This window comes from Myxine glutinosa, chromosome 9, assembly GCF_964187855.1.
Source record: "Myxine glutinosa chromosome 9, kmMyxGlut1.1, whole genome shotgun sequence".
Taxonomy (NCBI): domain Eukaryota; kingdom Metazoa; phylum Chordata; class Myxini; order Myxiniformes; family Myxinidae; genus Myxine; species Myxine glutinosa.
The window spans coordinates 84,658,165-84,680,760 of record NC_136269.1 but is presented as its reverse complement, the minus strand read 5'-3'; the positions used below and the strand labels follow the sequence as shown (position 1 = coordinate 84,680,760).

The 22,596-nt window shown below is 46.1% G+C and overlaps 1 protein-coding gene across 1 annotated transcript in view; it reads right to left on the bottom strand.

Annotated features, from left to right (window-relative positions):
- Window positions 1-22,596, bottom strand: part of SNRNP200 (small nuclear ribonucleoprotein U5 subunit 200) — a 71,949-nt gene that overhangs the window by 14,342 nt on the left and 35,011 nt on the right. The window contains exons 11-25 of the mRNA XM_068128914.2: window positions 20,179-20,352; window positions 19,884-20,021; window positions 19,598-19,753; window positions 19,307-19,477; window positions 18,911-19,104; window positions 11,352-11,475; window positions 11,095-11,244; window positions 7,274-7,384; window positions 6,999-7,130; window positions 6,698-6,886; window positions 5,728-5,925; window positions 5,458-5,610; window positions 5,283-5,363; window positions 4,911-4,994; window positions 4,703-4,809 (exon numbers count right to left, since the gene is read on the bottom strand). Of these exons, the coding sequence (XP_067985015.2) occupies window positions 4,703-4,809; window positions 4,911-4,994; window positions 5,283-5,363; window positions 5,458-5,610; window positions 5,728-5,925; window positions 6,698-6,886; window positions 6,999-7,130; window positions 7,274-7,384; window positions 11,095-11,244; window positions 11,352-11,475; window positions 18,911-19,104; window positions 19,307-19,477; window positions 19,598-19,753; window positions 19,884-20,021; window positions 20,179-20,352 (2,162 nt within the window). The remainder of the gene's footprint in view (window positions 1-4,702; window positions 4,810-4,910; window positions 4,995-5,282; window positions 5,364-5,457; window positions 5,611-5,727; window positions 5,926-6,697; window positions 6,887-6,998; window positions 7,131-7,273; window positions 7,385-11,094; window positions 11,245-11,351; window positions 11,476-18,910; window positions 19,105-19,306; window positions 19,478-19,597; window positions 19,754-19,883; window positions 20,022-20,178; window positions 20,353-22,596) is intronic.

Genomic DNA, 22,596 nt, shown 5'->3' with positions numbered 1-22,596 from the left:
AGTGAAGGTGAATAGAGAGTCTTGATTTTGGCAGTTTAACCATAAGAGGGTTGCAGGCAAATCCTGTGCGACCTGGAGGAATATTTTGGGGACAGAGCACAGACAGAGCTGGGGGAGCTAGGCCGGAGAGGATTCGGTAAAAGACAGAAAGTCCACCCTGTGGTCCCTGTGGTGACTGAGTGAAAGGCCCTCGGAGTTAGCTTAATCACGGGAGATTCCAATGATTCTGAAAGCTTTGGTTTCAACAGCGTGAAGCCAAGCCAGGTGTGAGGCAGGTGCACCAGCCCAGAGGAGAGAACAGTATTCCATTGAGCTGCGGATGAAAGCCTTGTACGTGGTGAGTGTAGTGAAATTGTGCCTAAGTTTGAACCCAGGTGTCATGCGGCTTCTGTCCACTGCGCGGAGGTTATAAGAACTCAGACAGACAGCGCTACGATCATTCCTGTGACATTTATTGTGTGTAATGTTGTGCATAATTAGATGGTATTGCTACAGCGTATTTTTTACAACAGTGAGGAGCTCCGGTGTGCCAAGGAAGGACTTCACACGACGGAGGATGCCCAGTCGGCGACTGGCTTTGGAGGCCAGCTTGGATGTGTGGTTTTCGCAGGAAAGATCATGGCAGATAGCGAGACACAAAGGCTTGAGTGACAGAACTTCTTGGAGAGGATTGTTCAGCAAGTAGATGGGAGGGTTGTCCAGTCGGTCTTTTCAGAGAGACATCGTAAGAGTGTGAGATTTGTCAGGATTGAAAGACATGTTCCACTTGTTTGACCAGGGTGTGATTTTGTCCAGGTCTGCAGAGTGAGGAGGCTGCAGACTGCCAATCTGAGGGATGAGGAATGGAGCGGCAGAGAGTCGAGTCATCAGCAAAGAGATAGAGAGGATTTTCCAGAGAGTCGGAGAGATCATTGATGAAGACCAGAAAAAGCACAGGGCCCAGAACACTGCCTTGGGGAACTCCAGCCTGAACAGGAAGAGGAGATGAAAGAAACCCATTCAGGGCCACACGTTGACTATGACCAGAGAGGAAGTCCGCAAGCCATGCATGGAGATTTCCATGGATACCAGAGGAGGAGAGTTTGGTGAGCAGAGCTGGGTGCCAGACCGTATCGAAGGCACGTGATATGTCAAGGGAGACAGCTCTGATTTCCTGTTTGGCATTGAGGACCTCCATCCATTGTTGAGACGGCAGAAGCAGCATGTCCAGAGTAGAATGGCCTGGTCTGAATCCAAATTGATGATCCAAGATCAAGCCATTAGAGAAGAGGAAGGATTTGATGTCAGAAGCGATGATGGTTTCCATGACCTTGCTGATTATTGGGAGCAGGCTGATTGGTCTGTAGTTGCAAGGATCTGTTTTTGCACCTTTTTCGTGTAAAGCGGTAATGTTGGCCGATTTCCAAGCAGATGGCAGATGACCTTGATCAAAAGAGAGGGTGAAGAGAACAGAGAGAGGGTGAGATAGAGCGGCAGAGCAGGATTTTAGGACCCGTGGGCTGATGCCGTCTGGTCCAGTTGCAGAATCTGAGTCGAGGTTTGACAAAAACCTCTCTACCTTTTTTTTTTTTTTTGTATACTGAATCGAGGCTAATTGTCAGGAGAGGAGGACACAGAGTCCATGAGCAGCTGGGTTCGACTGGGTAAGGTGGGTACAGAGAGAGATGGGTTCGGGACACAAGAATTTGAGGCAAACTGAGTTGAGGCATTCGGCTTTGTCACGTGCGGAGTCAGCTGTGTAGCCATTTGAGTTAAGGGAGGGGATAAAGGGGGAACAAAAACCAGAAACAGATTTGACCAGACGCCACCAGGATTTGGAGGAGGGAGACAGGTTTGAGAGTTCAGTCTTGAGAGTAGAGAGATATTGCTTCCTGTCTCTCCTGAGGGTAGACACACACTTTTTTCGAGCTTTGTGAAAGTAACCGAGATTTTCTTCAGTTGGATTAGCCTTCCATGAGGTGAAGGCAAGTTGCTTCATGGCAACTGCCTCAACACAAGCTTCAGTGTACCATGGATGGGAGAAAGGGTATGACAACTGAAGATGAGATGGAATAAATCGGTGCATGAGGGAGAGAAATTTACTTTGGAAGAATTCCCAGGAAGAGTTGATGTCAGAGGCAGTAGAGATGGGAGACCAGTCCAGGTGATTGATGGCTGCTTGCAGCCCGTGCCAGTCAGCCTGAGTGAAATGCCAGACTCGTCGATGCTGAGGAGGCTCTCTGAGAATGGCCAGAGAGATGTCCACTTTAACAAGCACATGATCAGATGAGCCGATTGGAGCAGAAGAAGAGCAGCAGACATTTGCAGGGAAGTTTGTCATAACCAAGTCTAGAAGAGAGGATACTCCATTGACTGAGATCCGGGTCGGGAAATTGACAGATTATGTCAGTCCCAGTGAGTCGCTTTATCAGGTTTATTTTTGTCATGTTAGTCACTTCGTTTGCTATGTTAGTCGCTTTTTGTCATGTCCCAGTTTACGTTTTGTATCCCTCTCATAGGCCGGATCTGGATCCGAACCTGAACCAAAATCTAATCGGCTTGTTCTTGCCACCTACCCAACTAATCCAACAAGTTTTTTCAAAACTCGTCCACAACTTTTTGACATATCGTGTTGTATATCGTTTTGACCACATCTGTCAATGGTGAAGAATCACTTTTAAAATGTCTCGTATCCAGATCCAGATTTTCGCCAAGAACCAAATAAATTTGTCCTTTTCAAACACCCAACCTGTCCACCAAGTTTTGGCCAAATCTGTCCACAACCTTCTGAGATATCCTGCTCCCAGCCAAACAGCTATGGGTGAAAACATAACCAGATGGCAGAGATAAAAAGCAACAGGCAGGTCTATAGGCATGGTCGATGACACTGCTGCTCATTTGACTCCCTGAAAATAAATATTTGGCACTAACAAAAGTGGTGGAGGAGAGCGAGGGTGGATGGGTGGAGAAAGTAGGGAGCGGAAGGTGACTGCAGACATTGCTGAAAGATGAATAACTAACTACAGACTTGGCATTTAATATGGAATATTTTTTTTTTCTTGACTTGGGTTTACTTTCTTAACTCAGTATATCAATCTGGTGAGTTTCTTTTACACTTTGGTGATTTATTTGTTTAAAGAACCATGTCACTGATTGTCTGTCGCAGCAAGAAGTCAACAACAGGATTATATCACAGGTGGCGTGGCAAAATGTACGGACAGGTGCATTTGATGATTGGCTTCACAGTCGGGTATACAAGGGTTGCTGCGTTCTCTATTAGTGGAAAACAACTGCTGCACGTCTCCAAAAGTTATTGCCGCTTCCTCTGGAGATGGTCCGTCAACTCGACAATGCTGTTTGTCATGGAGTGGTGGCTTTACGAAATTACTGCATGAAACAGCGTGCTATTGCTCGGCAGTATGGCATCACTCAAGGTCAGGTGTCAAACATCCTGAAACGAAATGCTCAGAGGGGTGTCCCTACTCCAATACCGAGGCCAGGACGTCCCCGCAGAACCACAAGGAGGGATGATCGCCAGCTGCACCGGTAAGTCCGCAATGGTCGTACCAAGTCAGCTAATCGGCTTAGGGCTGAGTGCCAGCAACTGACAAATGGGCCTGTATCCAGAAGGCTAGTCAACCAACGACTGGTTCAAGCAGGCTATCGTGCCAGGCGTCCCCTGAGAAAGCCACGCCTGACCAGACAACACCGCCAGCACTGATTGCAGTGGGCCAGAGAGCACCGCCAATGGCAGCCAGGACACTGGAATCACGTGATCTTCAGTGACGAGTCTAGATTTCTGGTCTATCGTCAAGATGGCCGCGTCCGAGTGCGCAGACAAGTGCATGAAGCCTACAACAAAGATTGTATAGTGCCAAGAGTCCAAGCTGGAGGTGGTGGGGTGACCGTTTGGGCTGCTTTTCATGCAGGGGGCAAAACTGACCTGGTTGTTCTGAATGGAAACCTGAACCAGTTCAAGTACAGGGCCATTCTGGAAGAAACATTGCTTCCATTTGCTCGTGCAGCCTTTCGAGAAAACTTTGTCTTCCAAGATGACAATGCACGGCCTCATCGTGCTCGCATGATCCAACACTTTCTTGCTGACCGTGGTGTAGAGCATATGGAGTGGCCTGCCATGTCCCCGGATATGAATCCGATAGACAACTTGTGGGCAGAATTAACGCGTCAAATCGACCACTTGGACCAGCAGCCGACCTCTGTGCGTGAATTGCAGCAGGCTATTGTCACTGCATGGCAAGCGATTCCTGTCCAAACCTTGGCAAATCTCGTGAACAGCATGCCTCGACATGTACGTGCTCTGCTGAATGCTCGTGAGGGTTACACGAAGTACTGAACTGTAATTTTACTGTCCGTAATCCCAGTCGTAATTTAACTTTTGTTTTTGTAAAAAAAAATTTTGGCTAATGTGCAAAATAAAGAGATACTTCTGGAAAACGTACAGAAGTTTAACACAGTACTGTCTGTGAATTGAGATCGATATCAGTTTACATCACTTTCAAGGATCAATTTATTTGTTTCGAAATGTCAAATGTGGTTTTTGTTTCTTTTAAAGGTCACATTAACAAAATCTGGAACAATTTCAACATAATTCCAATGAACTTTTGGTTCTAAGACATCTTGAAAAGTAAGTTCACCCCCACAAAAAAAATATTCCATATTAAATGCCAAGTCTGTATGTACCCCCATAGAACACGGTACATACATTCTCTTGTCAATCATTTTGCAAAGAGTGAGCGCACGGTCAGTAAGTTGTGCCCAGCCACGGTTCAATACGATCTCAAAGATGCAGTGCATGAGTCGTCCTGCAGACTACACAGACAAAGGAAGGAAATGTCAGGAAGGCTGCCTTGCTCAGTAATGAAATGAGAGTAAGTAGGCAGGTGGGTAGGGTAAGAAGACACTCAGGATACCTGCGTGATGTAGACCATATCCGCCATAAGGGCAAATCCCTCGAGCTTCAGCTGGGAGATATACGATTGGAGCAGCACGTTTACCTGAACAAGAGTGCATAACATAAGTTACCGCCTTAAATAGTGCTTTGGTTTCCCATATCAATGAGAAGAAAGTAGAATGTTGAGCAATAAAAAAATTTTTTGCAACAAATAAATAAAATCAAGCACATCTCTGCTGCACCAGTACTAAATGCCATGCAGGTTTGCTGGTTATTATACTGTTCCCTCCCCCCTCTCCTCTTTTCCTGCTCATTCACTCTAATTGCATGAGAGATAACTTGCACAAGTTTATTCATTTAATTCTGTTATCCCTGTGGTCAAACATTTCACCTTTGCACTTGGCTCCTCAATGCTCTCTTTAATGGGGATGGGGACCCGCTCCAACAGCTTCTGCAGCTCCAGCTTCTCCTCCTAATAAATAAATTAAGAAAATCAAGTCTCCATTGCACAACAGGCCATAATCTTAAACGAGGTCAGGCAAACAGCGAGGGAACCACACTTTTACCTCACGGACCATGATGTTCCTGAACTCAGAGGATAGCGAGAAGACGCGGAAGAGCTCAATCTCACTGAGTGTTGGCTTCAGTAGTTGATTGTATGTGGCCATTGTTTGGTGTGTACAATAATACTGGGAAGCTATGCGTCCGAGCTCAGTTACCTGAGGAGAGGGTACCAGAGAGACTTGTTGAGAGACCTGAATATTGAAACTAACTATATTCTCACATGAGGTCGACAGAGACTGTTTTGGTCATTTTAACAACTGGTGATGCAGTACCTGAAAAGAACCTGTTTTGCGGTTGTACTTGATCAAACTACTCCGCTCCAAAACCAACGCAGCCGAGTGAATCAGGTCCAAGCGTCGGCGCTCTAGTAAGGGATCTGTGCGCAGGTCATCGGACAAGACACCGTACAAAGTGGGTGCTCGGAGCATCCGTACGTAGAGGTACGTGTACCCTAACCAGCTCACGGCCTCCTGCAGGCAAAAATAAGCAAAGCAATAAAAACACAAACAAATTAATTAATCAAATAAATAAATACCAAAAATAAAGAAAAAACAAGCAAACAATTTGAAATGAAAAAACATTTAGACCAAGTGAGTGCAAAGCCCTAGATGGGTACACGTGCTACGCCCACACAGTCTCAAGACTACAATCACAACTAACTCCCTACCCACCCTAACCCCCTCCCCCATTGGGCCTACACTATCCCTCCCAAGTTTGGTGGCAATAAATCAAGTCATTATAGAAATCTCCTCTCCTCCATATTCAAAATCCCCCCTAAATTAAAAAAAAATCTACAAAGCTAATAGCTGATTTGTTTCACCTTAAATCCCTTATGGGCCACATCCACCACAAATCAAGAATCCACACAAAGCCATGTGTGGTAACACTGATGTGAATAGCTGGACCCCAATATGGAGAACCCCTCCTCCACACTACTTACTCCACATTGTTTCCCTTTATGGATGCTGGAGATGGTTGTGACCACTCACTCAAACTGCGACAAAGATTCCCCTTACCTACTCCCATTCCACCTCCCCTCAATTGCCATCCCTCAACTCCCAAGATACACAGGAATGTATAGACAGACAAAGAAAAACAGAGTGTGACAATAAGTGTGGCTTTGCTTTTGTGTCAACTTTGTCAATTGCGAGACTGATTAGCAAAGGCGTCGCACGTAGAACAAGAAAACGTCAACTCCAGCTGATTGCTAACAGTAAATACTGCCACAGATACAAGAGTTACCTTAGTGTTTGTAACATTTCCCAAAACTATTTCTGCGTTGAGGACATCTGGCAGGCGGCTGACCAACTGGCTCTCGATGGGCAGTTGCTGGTTGAGTAGAGACAAGTAGTACTGGAGCTCTCCATGGGAAGTAATGAGCACGCCCTCGCCCTTGGTGTCATACTGCGGGCGTCCAGCTCTGCCCAACATCTGCAGACAGTGCAGTTATCTCTCTCTCCAATGCTGCACCTATTTCGGTTTTTTTATTGTTATCCCTAATATCCAAGCATTTAGAGGTCACTGCGATATTCCCGAAATGTACCTGCAGAACGTCAAGTGCACCCAGCTCCGTCCAACGTCCCTTTTCAGGACTGTACACCTGTGTGCCCTTGATTATCACAGTGTGCGCTGGCAGATTTACACCCCAGGCCAGTGTTGCAGTCGATACAAGCACCTGTCCGCATTAAACAAACAAACAAACAAAATATATATAGATATAAAAAAAAATTAAAACACTAGTAGTACAATCAACAGGTACAATCACAACATTTAAGGTCAAGGACCCAAATTTTGAGTCACTGAAATTCAGGTCCATACTTGTATGTGTCGATCTGCAAAGAGGTCCTCCACAAGTGTGCGGTCAACACGGGTCATCCCGGCATGGTGGATAGCAAATCCGTAGGGCAGCAGATCTTTCAGCTCCAAGTTCTGTGTTGGTCGATGGGATAATCAAATATACAAGTTAAATGCTGCTTTTCCAAAAACATGCCTCTATTATGGAGATGTCACTCTTCAACATGCAAATGTGAGCAAGTGCTGCAAAAGGCACGAAAATGTTGTTGTTTCGTAAATCATAACTGGAAGCGTGGCTGTGCCACCTGTTACCAGTAAAGCTGGTACTCATTTTGCCGACCTCAGAAGGATGACAGGCTGAGTCAACCCACCTGGTGTTATTTCATCAGCACCACAGGGGCTCAAACTCAAACAAGATCCTAAGATCTTAAGCCAGCCATCGTAATTGTTAAGTGAACACCAGGATTAAAAGGCCCAATGAACAATTCAGAGTTAGAGAATAAGGCCGAAAAAAATATATTGCTGGTCTCTGGTCAGACCAAAGTTCCAGAATTGATGCGGCTTTTTTTAATTTTATTTTTATTTTTTGAAAAGCATGGATTGCAAATATAAAGGTGTTGTTTTTTGTGTCCTCATGCCTTGCGGTCCTCCTCATCTGCCGTGGCGCTGTCCAGAGGGAAATTAAAGACAGCCAATGGGACTTGTAGGCCTTTTTTTGTAAATAATGAACACAAGCTCAAGTTATTTTAAAATGTATTTATTCTGAAGATCATTAAGTTCTTCAAGCATATTATAGACTGCCATTTCGTTCTCGAGATCGCCTCGCCATACCGTCAAACATTCCAATGCGTCGATCGCGTCAACACTGCGCATGCGCAAGTGGTCTAACAGGCCGATGGTCTCCCACGATCTCTTCTCCCAGTCCACCAGATTATCATAGACACTTACAACTTCATGACAAACGAGATAGGATCCAGTAAAGTGGGCGGAACTAACGAGACCACCTGCAACTCTCTAGGCCTTATGGTTGCTTCACACGAACCCGACAAAGAACGTCTTCGTTTCAATAAATGACAATATCCAGCCGATAGGATTCATGACGTCACGACACACAACACTACTCATATCTTTGGAACAGCTTCTTTTTTTTTTTTTTTTTTTTCTTTTTTTGGATACTGAATCGAGGCTCGTGAAAGAGCTAACATTTACTTCACAAACAAATCAACCAGACAAACAACATATATAAAAAGAGGGAGTGGAAAAACAAGATGGGGAGAGAAGGGGAAGCACACAAACACAACATTTGAGAGCAGGGAGATGTGTGGAAGGGAGAGGACTTGGGGGGAGGAGGCATGGGAAGGGGGGGGGGGGGGGGAGGGAGAAGTATAAAACACAAGGACACAAAGGACTTCCAGGACAGAAGTTGGTATTTCAAAAAAGTGGAATTGGGGTGAAATTAGCGGGGGTAGAAAAGATCAAGGTTTTGGATGGGGGAAGATAAGAGATGGTGGTGAACAGCTGTTTTAAAGACCTGGAGGGTGGAGTGGGATTGAAGAGAGTGAGGGAGTTTGTTCCAGAGGCGGGAGAAAAGAGGAATGAAGGAGTGAAGGTGAGCAGAGAGTCTTGATTTTGGCAGTTTGACCATAAGAGGGTTGCAGGCAGATCTTGTGCGACCTGTAGGAATATTTGCGGGACAGAGCCCAGAGAGCTGGGGGGGCAAGGCCAGAGAGGAGTCGGTAGAAGACAGAAAGACCACCAACCTGCCTGCGGTGAGTGAGTGAGAGGCCCTTGGAGTTAGCTTCATCGCGGGAGATTCCAATGATTCTGAATGCTTTGGTTTCAACAGCGTGAAGACGAGCTCGGTGTGAGGCAGGAGCACCAGCCCAGAGGGGAGAGCAGTATTCCATTGAGCTGCGGATAAAAGCCTTGTATGTGGTGAGGAGCTCAGGTGTGCCAAGGAAGGACTTCGCACGACGGAGGATGCCCAGTCGGCGACTGGCTTTGGAGGCCAGATTTGAAATGTGGTTTTCCCAGGAAAGATCATGGCAGATAGTGAAACCCAAAAGCTTGAGTGACAGAACTTCTTGGAGAGGATTATTCAGAAAGTGTATGGGAGGGTTGTCCAGTCGGTCTTTTCGGAGAGACATCGTAAGAGTGTGAGATTTGTCAGGATTGAAAGACATGTTCCACTTGTTTGCCCAGTCTGTGATTTTGTCCAGGTCTGCAGAGAGTGAGGAGGCTGCAGACTGCCGATCTGAGGGATGAAGAATGGAGCGACAGAGAGTAGAGTCATCAGCAAAGAGATACAGAGGATTTTCAAGAGAGTCAGAGAGATCATTGATGAAGACCAGAAAAAGCACAGGGCCCAGAACACTGCCTTGTGGAACTCCAGCCTGAACAGGAAGAGGAGATGAGAGAAACCCATTCAGGGCCACACGTTGACTACGACTAGAGAGGAAGTCCGCCAGCCATGCGTGGAGATTTCCATGGATACCAAAAGAGGAGAGTTTGGTGAGCAGAGCGGGGTGCCAGACCGTATCGAAGGCATGTGATATGTCAAGGGAGACTGCTCTAATTTCCTGTTTGGCATTGAGGACCTCCATCCATTGTTGAGAAAGCAGAAGCAGCATGTCCAGAGTAGAGTGTCCAGGTCTGAAACCAAATTGATGATCAGAGATCAAGCCATTGGAGAAGAGGAAAGATTTCATATCTGAAGCAATGATGGATTCCATGACTTTGCTGATAATTGGGAGAAGGCTGATTGGTCTGTAGTTGCTGGAATCTGTTTTTGCACCTTTTTTGTGCAAAGCGGTGATGTTGGCAGATTTCCAAGCAGATGGAAGATGACCTTGAGCAAAAGAGAGGGTGAAGAGAACAGAGAGAGGGAGTGAAAGAGCGGAAGAACAGGATTTTAGGACCCGTGGGCTGATGCCGTCAGGTCCAGTTGCAGAATCCGAGTCGAGGGTTGACAAAAACTTTTCCACCTTGTCAGGAGGAAAGGACACAGAGTCCAGGAGCAGCTGGGTACGACTGGGTACGGTGGGTACAGAGAGGGATGGGTTTGGGACACAAGATTTAGAGGCAAACACAGAGTTGAGGCATTCAGCTTTTTCACGTGCGGAGTCAGCCGTGTGGCCATTTGAGGTGAGGGAGGGGATGGAGGGGGAACAAACACCAGAAACAGATTTGACCAGACGCCACCAGGATTTGGAAGAGGGAGACAGATAAGAGAGTTCGGTCCTGAGAACTGAGAGATAGGTTGGATTTGCTGGTTGGATTTGGACAAACTAAACGTAGTTTTGTAGGGGAGAACCGTGCGCGAACGTCGATACCAATAGCGACCCTCACAGACCCGTATTTCCCGAGATAGCGTTCCGGCCCGGCAACAAGGCCCGGCAAACTGACAAGTTTGACTGACAACCCGGCCCGGCAAACTGACAAGCTTGACTGACAACCCGGCCCGGCAAAACTGACAAGCAAGCTGGTTGGATTTGGACAAACTAAACGTAGTTTTGTAGGGGAGAACCGTGCACGAACGTCGATACCAATAGCGACCCTCACAGACCCGTATTTCCTGAGATAGCGTTCCGGCCCGGCAACAACAGGCGCGCGCTGTTGTAGGTACCGTTGGAAATTTAAAAAAAAAAAATTTGTTGACGCGCAGGGTCAAAATCGATGCGCGTGCTGACCAGAGATCAGAAATATATTTTTCTCGGCCTAATGTACATCTGCAAATATTATGGGTTCACGTTGTACATAATGCAAATAAAGAGATAAAGTGAAACTGGTGGTGGTGACTGCAGGCAAGAGAAAGCATGGTGACAAATGTACAAAAATTGACATGCCTTGCACTGCTCAGCCTCTGTTCGCAGAACCTCAGTGGAAGCAGAGCCCTCTCTCAAGAAAAGTCCCAATGAGTCCTTCTCCAAACAAGCATCTCGGATCGCTCGTGCAGTCTTGCCAGTCTCCTTCCTCGAGTGAACAAATACCAGAACCTGCAAACACAAAATATTTTCACCATCCGAGATTTAAACTGACAAGCAATTTGACTTTCCACAAGGAGTCTCATTGGTCATTTCTTTCCTTTTCCTTTTTGTCGTACCTGATTCTTTCCAGCATGCTCCACGACCTTCTCATAGACGACCTCATTCATAACCTGGAAGCGCTTCAATGCCTTCTTTTCGGTCACACCCACATACTGTTGCTCTAATGGCACCGGGCGGAAGCTGCAACCAGAAAAAAAAACAGTCACATGAAAGGAAACCATGTTTTGAAGAGATAGAAGAGCAGGTGATGTTTAATATGCAATCTACCTGCAGATTAAACAGAACAAACTCTGCATTACATTTGGTATTTTCATTTGGATACAATTATGACAAAGGCCAAAGATGTCGTTTCCACCACATTTCAAAATTGGCCTCCAAAACCAGTCTGAGAATCCTGCGTCATACAAAGTACTTCCTTGACACACGCCTGAATTCCTATTCACCTACAAGGCCTTCATCCACACCTTGGAGGGCTGCTCTCCCCTCTGGGCTGGTGCCCCTGCCTCACACCTTGCTGTTTGACGCTGTGGAAACCAAAGCCTTCAAGATCATTGGAATCTTCTGTGATGAGGCTGAGTCTATGGTCCTATCACTGTTACATCGCGGCAGGTCACTTGTCTCAGTCTTCTACCACCTCCTTTCTTGTCTTGCACCCACTTCCCTCTCCATGCTTTGTCCTACCCAGGCTTCTGCAGGACAAACATTAATCGACCATCAACTCCTTTCTGCTGAAACTACCAAAATCCAGAATCACTGCTCACCTCCACTCATTTGTTCCTCTTTTTCCCACTTGTGGAACCAACTTCAACATTCTCTTCAATCTCATTCTTCCTTCCAGGTCTTCAAGACAGCTGTTCATCACCATCTCAGATCATCCTCAATCAAAAACCAGCACCTTTTCTATCCCCGTTAAACCAACACCTGGCCCATACCAAATTTCCAGTTTTTCCTTCCTGAGAGTTTGCTTCTGTATCTATCTTGTCCACCCTTGCATCCTCTCCTACCCCTTGTTCCTCCCCACATCTCTTAATTGTCCAAGCCTCTCTCAATTTTGTCCCTTGATCCTGCTGTTGGCATTTCCCCCCCCCTCTTTATGCTGCTCCTTCTGTTCTGTGTCATTGTGATCCAGCTCTTCCATGAACCTCGACTTTGCATCATACAAAAATACACAATTTGGCGTCTGTCTGACCGTGATACATTCAGCCGTTACTTATCCAATCTCAACCAAACTTCACAGGAGGACTAACGGTCACATGATGGAGGTTGTAGCTACTTCATTCACTCCCCTTCCCTCCCTCCCCCCATCCCTAAGGGGGCTTTCAGCCTTGGGTGAAATCCATGTGAAGATTTTTTTGTTTGTTTGTTTTTTGTTTTGTTTTGTATACAAGATCGAGGCTCGTGAAAGAGCGAACATTAATCACACAGAAAGACAAACAGACACATAAAACAAATAACATCGGGAGCGGTAGACAAGATGGGGAGAGAGGGGGAAGGACACAAACAACATTTGAGAGCAGGGACCGAGAGACATGGAGACATCGAGAGAACTGTGGGAGGGAGAGGGCTTTGGGCGGGAGGCATGGGAAGGGGGGGTGGGGGGGGGAGGTATAAAACATATGGACACTGCCAGGACTTCCAGGAAAGAAGTTGGAATTTCAAACAAGGTGGATCTGGGGTGAATTAGTGGGGGTAGAAAAGATCAAGGTTTTGGATGGGGGAAGATAAGAGATGGTGGTGAACAGCTGTTTTAAAGACCTGGAGGGAGGAGTGTGATTGAAGTGAGTGTGGGAGTTTGTTCCAGAGGCGGGAGAAAAGAGGAATGAAAGAGTGAAGGTGAGCAGAGAGCCGAGATTTCGGCAGTTTAACCATCAGAGGGTGGCTGGCAGATCTTGTGCGACCTGTAGGAATATTTGGGGGACAGAGCACAGAGAGAGCTGGGGGAGCAAGGCCGGAGAGGAGTCGGTAGAAGACAGAAAGACCACCTACCTGCCTGCGGTGAGTGAGTGAAAGGCCCTCAGAGATAGCTTCATCGCGGGAGATTCCAATGATTCTGAAAGCTTTGGATTCAACAGCGTGAAGCCGAGCCAGGTGTGAGGCAGGAGCACCAGCCCATAGGGGAGAACAGTATTCCATTGAGCTGCGGATGAAAGCCTTGTATGTGGTGAGGAGCTCAGGTGTGCCTAGGAAGGACTTCGCACGACGGAGGATGCCCAGTCGGCGACTGGCTTTGGAGGCCAGCTTGGAAATGTGGTTTTCCCAAGAAAGATCATGGCAGATAGTGAGACCCAAAAGCTTGAGCGACAGAACTTCTTGGAGAGGATTGTTGAGAAAGTAGATGGGAGGGTTGTCCAGTCGATCTTTTCGGAGAGACATAGTAAGAGTGTGAGATTTGTCAGGATTGAAAGACATGTTCCACTTGTTTGACCAGTCTGTGATTTTGTCCAGGTCTTCAGAGAGTGAGGAGGCTGCAGACTGCCGATCTGAGGGAAGAGGAATGGAGTGGCAGAGAGTGGAGTCATCAGCAAAGAGATAGAGAGGATTTTCCAGAGAGTCGGAGAGATCATTGAATAAAGACCAGAAAAAGCACAGGGCCCAGCACACTGCCTTGGGGAACTCCAGCCTGAACAGGAAGGGGAGATGAGAGAAATCCATTCAGGGCCACACGTTGACTACGACCACAGAGGAAGTCCGCAAGCCATGCATGGAGATTTCCATGGATACCATAGGAGGAGAGTTTGGTGAGCAGAGCTGGGTGCCAGACCGTATCGAAGGCACGTGATATGTCAAGGGAGACAGCTCTGATTTCCTGTTTGGCATTGAGGACCTCCATCCATTGTTGAGACAGCAGAAGCAGCATGTCCAGAGTAGAGTGACCTGGTCTGAAACCAAATTGATGATCAGAGATCAAGCCATTGGAGAAGAGGAAAGATTTCATATCCGAAGCAATGATGGATTCCATGACTTTGCTGATAATTGGGAGCAGGCTGATTGGTCTGTAGTTGCAAGGATCTGTTTTTGCACCTTTTTTGTATAAAGCGGTAATGTTTGCTGATTTCCAGGATGCTGGCAGATGACCTTGAGCAAAAGATAGGGTGAAAAGAACAGAGAGAGGGTGAGATAGAGCGGCAGAGCAGGATTTTAGGACCCGTGGGCTGATGCCGTCTGGTCCAGTTGCAGAATCAGAGTCGAGGTTTGACAAAAACTCCTCCACCTTGTCAGGAGAGAAGGACACAGAGTCCAGGAGCAGTTGGGTTCAACTGGGAAAGGTGGGAACAGAGAGAGATGGGTTTGGGACTAAGGATTTTGAGGCAAACACAGAGTTGAGGCATTCGGCTTTGTCACGTGCGATGTCAACTGTGTGGCCATTTGAGGTAAGGGAGGGGATGGAGGGGGAACAAACACCAGAAACGGATTTGACCAGACGCCACCAGGATTTGGAGGAAGGAGACAGGTTTGAGAGTTCATTCTTGAGTGAGGAGAGATAGTGCTTCCTGGCACTCCTGAGGGTAGACACACACTTGTTCCGAGCTTGGTGGAAGGAACTGAGATTGCCTTCAGTTGGATTAGCCTTCCAAGAGGCAAAGGCAAGTTGTTTCAGGGCAACTGCCTCACCACAAGATTCAGTGTACCATGGACGGGAGGAAGGGTAAGACAACTGAAGGCGAGATGGGATAAATCTGTGCATGAGAGAGATCAGTTTGCTTTGGAAGAATTCCCAGGAAGAATTGATGTCAGAGGCAGTGGAGATGGGAGACCAATCCAGACGATTGATGGCTGCTTGAAGACCATCCCAGTCGGCCTGAGTGAAATGCCAGACTCGTCGACGCTGAGGAGGCTCTCTGAGAATGGCCAGAGAGATGTCCACTTTGACAAGCACATGATCAGAAGAACCGATTGGAGCAGCAGAAGAGCAGCAGACATTAGCAGGGAAGTTTGTCATAACCAAGTCGAGAAGAGAAGATACTCCATTGGCTGAGATCCGGGTCGGGAAATTGACAGATTGTGTCAATCCCAGTGAGTCACAGAAGTCCTTTGCTGAGGTGCCATGACTGGTGAGAGAGGAACCCACACCCAACCAGGTGGCATGATGACAGTTGAAGGAAGTCACCACATATGAGGAAGAGAGAGTTGGGATGAGTGGATAGAAGTTGGTCCATGTTGTCAGACAGTGAAATGTAGATGGAGTCATCACTGTTTGGGGGACGGTACAGAACACATATGAACAAAAGGTGGGAGCCGAGAGGAAGCCGTAGCCAGAGGTACTCCTGGGGGTGAGGAGGAGAGAGGGCAGTGCAAGGAGAGTGAGGAAGAGTTTTTGATAAAGATAGCCAACCCACCACCAGGCCGAGGCTCAGGTCTATCATACCGGAGGAGGGAGTAACCAGGAAGAGATATGAAGGAATCAGAGACATCTTGAAGGAGGAAAGTCTCTGTTAAGCAGATCAAGTCTGAATTGTCAGAAGCAACCTGTATGGAGAGATCAGTCAGGTTTGAGCGAAGGCCCCGGATGTTTGAGGTCCATACCGTTAATGAAGAGAGAGGGGGAGCATCGGGTACAGGACAGGGGAGGGGAGGAGTAGGGTAAGATGAAGGATGAGAGGGGGAGGTAGGGAGAGCAGTTGATAGTGTGTCAGAGATTGCAGAAGAGTTCCAAGAAAGGGAAGGATGAGGAGGATGAAAGGTTTGATGGTGAAGGGATGAGGCACAGTGATGGGTTGTTTGAGGGGGGGCAGAGGAAAGTAGAAGGTTGGGGGGGGGGGGTGGAGGTATGAGATAGAAGGGAGACGAAGTGGGGAGGAGGCAGCTTTGAGGAGGAGGGGGGAGGAGGGAGAATTGGAGAGGAATGGTATGGGGGGGAGATTTGAATGGGAGGGGTTGGGGGGGAGTTTTGAAGGGGAGGAGTGAGGGTGGAGTTTAGGAGGGGAGGGGCAAGGGGGGAGTTTAGGAGGGAAGGGGCAAGGGGGAAGTTTAGAAGTGGAGGGGCAAGGGGGGAGTTTAGGAGGGAAGGGGCGAGGGGGGGGGATTTGGAGGGGAGGGGCAAGGGGGGAGTTTAGGAGGGGAAGGGCAAGGGGGGAGTTCAGGAGTGGAGGGGCAAGGGGGGGGATTTGGAGGGGAGGGGCAAGGGGGGAGTTTAGGAGGGGAAGGGCAAGGGGGGAGTTCAGGAGTGGAGGGGCAAGGGGGGGATTTGGAGGGGAGGGGCAAGGGGGGAGTTTAGGAGGGGAAGGGCAAGGGGGTAGTTCAGGAGTGGAGGGGCAAGGGGGGAGTTTAAGAGTGGAGGGGCAAGGGGGGAGTTTAGGAGTGTAGGTGCAAGGGGGGGGGATTTGGATGGGAGGGGCAAGAGGGGAGTTTAGAAAGTAGATGATTAATGAAAGACGAACATTGAAAACAAATTGGGTTTGTTGTGATTTTCAAGTTAGCAATCCGATTCAGAACGATGGAGGAGGGATGGAATGAATGTGAATTTAGACCATGTAGTGAGGGAGACGTATAAGATATTGAATTTCTTTTTTTTGAAGTGGAATGAGTTGGAGAGGAAATTGAGAAAAGCCTTTTAAATAGGAAGAAAAACAGCGTGTTGTAAAATACCACTGAGTAAAACACTGAAGGGGAAAGGTTAAACATATTTAAATAATATTTAAACAGAACCGTGAACAATCTTATATGCACAAAATACCAACGGCGGGAGAGCCGAGAGGGACCACCACGAGTCACGTGAACAGGGCAAACGGTGGATGGCAAGGAGATAATGGGGGCGGGGCGAACAGCACACCTGGACAGAAAATACAGGATGAGACAACAGCACACGTGGAGAAAGGAAAATAAATGTTTTTGGTTTGTTTTTTTTTTTTGGGGAGGGGTGGTGGGGGGTGGGGATTTAGAACGTTAGACAGAGTATTATGTTCGGGGTAGAAGGGAAAAAACTAAGAGCCAAGCAAAACACGCTTAAGTTAACAAACACCGACGGGGGTACAACTACAAGGCCGCACACGAGGAGCAGAACACGATTAATTAATTACGAGTTACAGGAAATTCAAACCAAAAGTAACTATAATCAAACAATAACGCATGGACGATAAAATAACGAGTTTAAATTTGACAATCTATCTGGGGAAATGGGGGAGAAACACGTGGTCGAAGAACGAACGAACGAATAAGAATGAATAAACGAATGAGAACAGAGAAGGAAAAAATTTTTGTTTGTTTTTTTTTTAGTTGAGATTTACATAAGGAAGTGGGGGCTAAGGCTATGGGGTGAAAAGACTGGGAAAACAGAGAACGAAAGTTATTGGATCACAAACGACGGACCGCTGAGAGAAAAACAAAGCCTCAAGGTTGTACAGTGTACACTGTACAAGGCCTCAAGACGCGACACGAATTAACACGATTTTCAATACAGGTATGAAAGATTTGCACCGAAAATCTTCGTCGGGAGACAATATATACACCATAAAATAAATACAGTTATAACGAAAATACAAATGGGAACAATTACTTAACTTCGATTTCGATGGAGAGCGTGGAGAGCTGAGAATAAACGAACCCTCACCAGCAAGACCGGAAACGGAAGTCAAACGGATAGCTAACCATGGCGTTTTTCTAAGGCCACTTCCAACAACAAAAAGTAATAACATTCATGATAATAGGATAATATTAATGTTATTACAAAACAATATTAATACCAATAATATCCCCCCCTTCCCAAGGGGTTTTTCCTCTTTGGACAAGCGCCTTGTTAATGTGAATAAATAGCTTACCGCTGCATTTCGTGGGTAAGCTTACCAGAAGTAAAAATATTAGAAACTACAAATGCGCGTGATTACCTTTTTAAACAGTGTGCGTAATACGAAAACTGCTTTTTTTTTCTCATCATTTGGGTGGATATTTTGTACAAAATATTATTGTTAAAACAAAGTCTTTCAGGCCATTTGTGTTTAGCTTACCTGGAACGAAGTTCAGGGGAGCTTATGTGATGGCGCGTCGTCCGTCCGTAAACACTCACAACTTCTTCTCCGAAACCGCTGAGGGGATTGTGACCAAACTTGGCACAAATTATATTTGTTGTGTTGTGACTAAAGTTTGTTCATGGCATTAAAAAAGAAAAAGAAAAAAAAAGGTCGGGGTCTAAGGGGGTTTACCAGGGTTGGGGGAGGGAGGGGTGCCCCCCCAAAATAGGTATTTTTGGTTTGTTTCTTTAAAGTCTTATGATTATGTTGGTATGACTCGACATGCTGCCCTGTCTTCTAGCAACCATTGAAATTGGTTTAAAATACCTTATTCAGTGCAGTATACTGTTTATTCTACCAGGTGAGCGCCAGAGGTATTGTCCCTAAGTTTCATTAGATAATTGGAATAAATAAATAATGGTTTGCTTTATCAAAATTTGTCCCAAAAACTATTGGATACATTTTTCAAAAATAATTTCACAGTAACAGTGCTTTTTTCATAAAATGCTTCACTGGAAAGATCATATTTAATTATCAATTCCAAAACTAATTTAACAAATGCAAACCTCAAAGTCGAAAAAAGCAATACTTTCCTTTAATAAAAAGCACAATGCAAGGGTTTAATGTAATGCTTTACATTATCATACAAATATTAATTTTACTGAAGTAACCTGTTATCGAAGTAGAACAATCCCTTGGCGGGGTCGACCCGCAGGAAAGTGGCAACGTCCTCGTAGTTGGGCAGTGTGGCAGAGAGTCCGACAAGACGCACCTCTTCCTGTGTGGCTTCGATGCTGCGGATCGTCCTCGCCACTAAAGCCTCAAGCACCGGACCTCGGTCATCATGAAGCAGATGGATCTCATCCTGAATAATACGTATGAATGAGTCGCTCTCACATCCACATAACACTATAAACGTACAAGAACACCAGATCTTGGATCTAGATCAATTTTTCCCTTTTAATCTCAGATACACTTTGAGCTCATGCCCTTGACAGAGAAAAAGGAAGCACAACAAAAACAAATAAAGCATTCCAAGAGTTTACAACTTGAAATGTTTTTCTTACCAAGATGAGAAGGCGAACAAGCTGTGTATAAGGACGCTCTCCGCCCCGCCGAGTAACTATGTCCCATTTCTCTGGTGTACACACGATCACTTGTGTGGCTTGGATGTCCTCTTTGCACAACTGGTGGTCTCCCGTCAATTCAGAGACGCGGAGACCGTAGCTGGACAAACGCTGGGTACAAGTATCCAAATTTTGCCGTTAAAAGCAATATTCTTTTTTCTCATCACAAAAAAAAAAACATCCTGAAATACCTTGCAGAAGAATTCAAAGCACCTTTGTATAAACACTCACCTTCCCAAGGTTCCCAACCATCTCCTGTACCAAGGAGCGCATGGGTGCCACATACACGACCTTAAAGTCATGTGCGTTGATCGTGCCGTCTGCATTAATGTGTTTCCCAATCTCACGTAGAATGCACAACAGCGCCACGTGAGTTTTACCAGCACCCTAATTCACAGAGTGCAACAGGACTCGATCATTCACAATCCAACATTTTAGTACAAACAGTTACCATACAACTTTGAATGCAAGACAACACGAGAAAGGGATCTGTTGTGTGTAGAGGTGTATCAAAGACCGTTGGGGCACATAGCAACAGGTTCTGGTCAGTCTCCATAGCTGCACGATATAACTTGCTCTGGATGCGGTTCAGAGTTTTATAACTCTCGAAGGCAACCTGAGCATAGCGCATCACATGCTCCACCGGCATCAATGACTGAATGGGTAGAAAGGTGAAGAAGAGGTTTAAAAAAACACAAAAAAAAAAAACATACAAGATGAAAAGAAAGTTTTGGAAACTGCATAGGAGGTTTTGAAAATGAAATGATGAGTACAAAATAATTATTGATGGCAAGGGAAAGCTCTTGTTATACCTCATCAGGAGCAAAGGGGCGGGCTTTGAGGGCAGGTACATGGACCTCTTCATAGCCCCTCCGCTGCTTACGGAAGGAGCCATCTGGAAGCTGGCAACGCTTGTTCGCCATGAAGTGGGAGCCTTGAGAAAAGGAGAGCTCTTCTAGGTCAAATGCCTGCCGGGGCATTGGGGTCTGAACCATGAGGAGGACAGTTAAAATGGTGATCATGACGAGCTAACATCCGGATTCCAATAGTTAAAAACAGCCTACTTATCCAGTAATTGATGATTACAATATAATCGATCCACCACTTCCATTCCAACTTAATACTAATACTATTAATTAATACACATATACAGTGCATTCAGAAAGTATTCAGACCCCTTCACTTTTTTCACATTTTGTTATGTTGCAGCCTTATGCTGAAATCGTTTAAATTCATTTTTTCCCTCATCAATCTACACTCGCTACCCCATAATGACAAAGAGAAAACAGGATTTTAGAAAGTTTTGCAAATTTATTAAAAATAAAAAACTGAAATATCACATTGACATAAGTATTCAGACCCTTTGCTATGACACTTGAAATTTAGCTCAGGTGCCTCCCATTTCTAGTGATCTTTGAGATGTTTCTACACCTTGATTGGAGTCCAGCTGTGGTAAATTCAATTGATTGGACATTATTTGGAAAGGCACACACCTGTCTATATAAGGTCTCACAGCTGACAATGCACATCAGAGCAAAAACCAAGCAATGAGGTCGAAGGAACTGCCTGCAGAGCTCAGACAAGATTGTGTCGAGGCACAGATTTGGGGAAGCCTACAAAAAAATTCTGCTGCATTGAAGTTTCCCAAGAGCACAGTGGCCTCCATAATTCTTAAATGGAAGAAGTTTGGAACAACCAGGACTCATCCGAGAGCTGACCGCCCAGCCAAACTGAGCAACCGGGGGAGAAGGGCCTTGGTAATAGAGGTGACCAAGAACCCGATGGTCACTCTGGCTGAGCTCCAGAGATCCTGTGTGGAGATGGGAGAAACTTCCAGAAGGACAACCATCACTGCAACACTCCACCTATCTGGGATTTATGGCAGAGTGGCAAGACGGAAGCCTCACCTCAGTGAAAGACACATGAAAGCGCGCTTGGAGTTAGAGCACAGGAAAGCCCTAAAGGACTCTCAGACTGTGAGAAACAAGATTCTGTGGGCTCCTGCCTCACACCTAGCTTAGCTTCACGCTGTTGAAACCAAAGCTTTCAGAATCATTGGAATCTCCCGCGATGAAGCTAATTCCGAGGGCCTTTCACTTACTCACCGCAGGCAGGTTGGTGGTCTTTCTGTCTTCTACCGACTCCTCTCCGGCCTTGCTCCCCCAGCTCTCTCTGGGCTCTGTCCCCCAAATATTCCTACAGGTCGCACAAGATCCCTCAGCAACCCTCTTATGGTTAAACTGCCAAGATCAAGACTCTCTGCTCACCTTCACTCCTTCATTCCTCTTTTATCCCGCCTCTGGAACAAACTCCCTCACGCTCTTCAATCCCACTCCTCCCTCCAGGTCTTGAAAACAGCTGTTCACCACCATCTCTTATCTTCCCCCATCCAAAACCTTTATCTTTTCTACCCCTGCTAATTTCACCCCAGATTCACTTTTTTGAAATACCAACTTCCTTCTTGGAAGTCCTTGCAGTGTCCTTGTGTTTTATACTTCTCCCACCTCTCCCCCTTCCCACGCCTCCTCCCCCCAAGCCCTCTCCCTCCCACAGATCTCCCGATGTCCCTGCTCTCAAATGTTGTGTTTGTGTGCTTCCCCCCTTCTCTCCCCGTCTTGTCTACCGCTACCCTTATTATATACTTTGTGTGTCTGTTTGATTTTTTTTTTGTGTGATAAATGTTAGCTATTTCACAAGCCTCGATCCTGTATACCAAAAAAACCCCCCAAAAAAAACAAAAAAATAAAAATAAAACAGCTAAGGAGCGAGCAGGTCACCTTGAAGAACTCCATTATCGATTTTAAAAGTAGCAGTCTTTCCTTCAGGAGGTAATACCACTGCAGAGGTATCCTCATACAAAATTTATATGGCTTGCTCAATAAATTCAGGGATGCCATATGTGTGTACAGTTTGGAAAAGTTTATTCCTGTCAATGGAGTCGAACGCTTTCCTGAAGTCTACGATGATGATAGCAGCTTATTTTGATGGTTACGCATTTTCCAAATGATGCATCTGAGAGCAAGAATCTGAGATGACGTAAATCGAAAGGGCCTAAAACCATTTTGATTTGGGTGGAGGATATTTTCTAATTCAGGGTGAATTCTGTTAAGAAGGAGGGGGTTGTAGACTTTTGCTGCTGTTTGAGTTAAACGTATTCCATGGTAGTTTTCAAGAAGCGTTAAATTTCCTTTGAGTATTGGTAGAACACCTGCTTTCCCCATTCTGGAGGG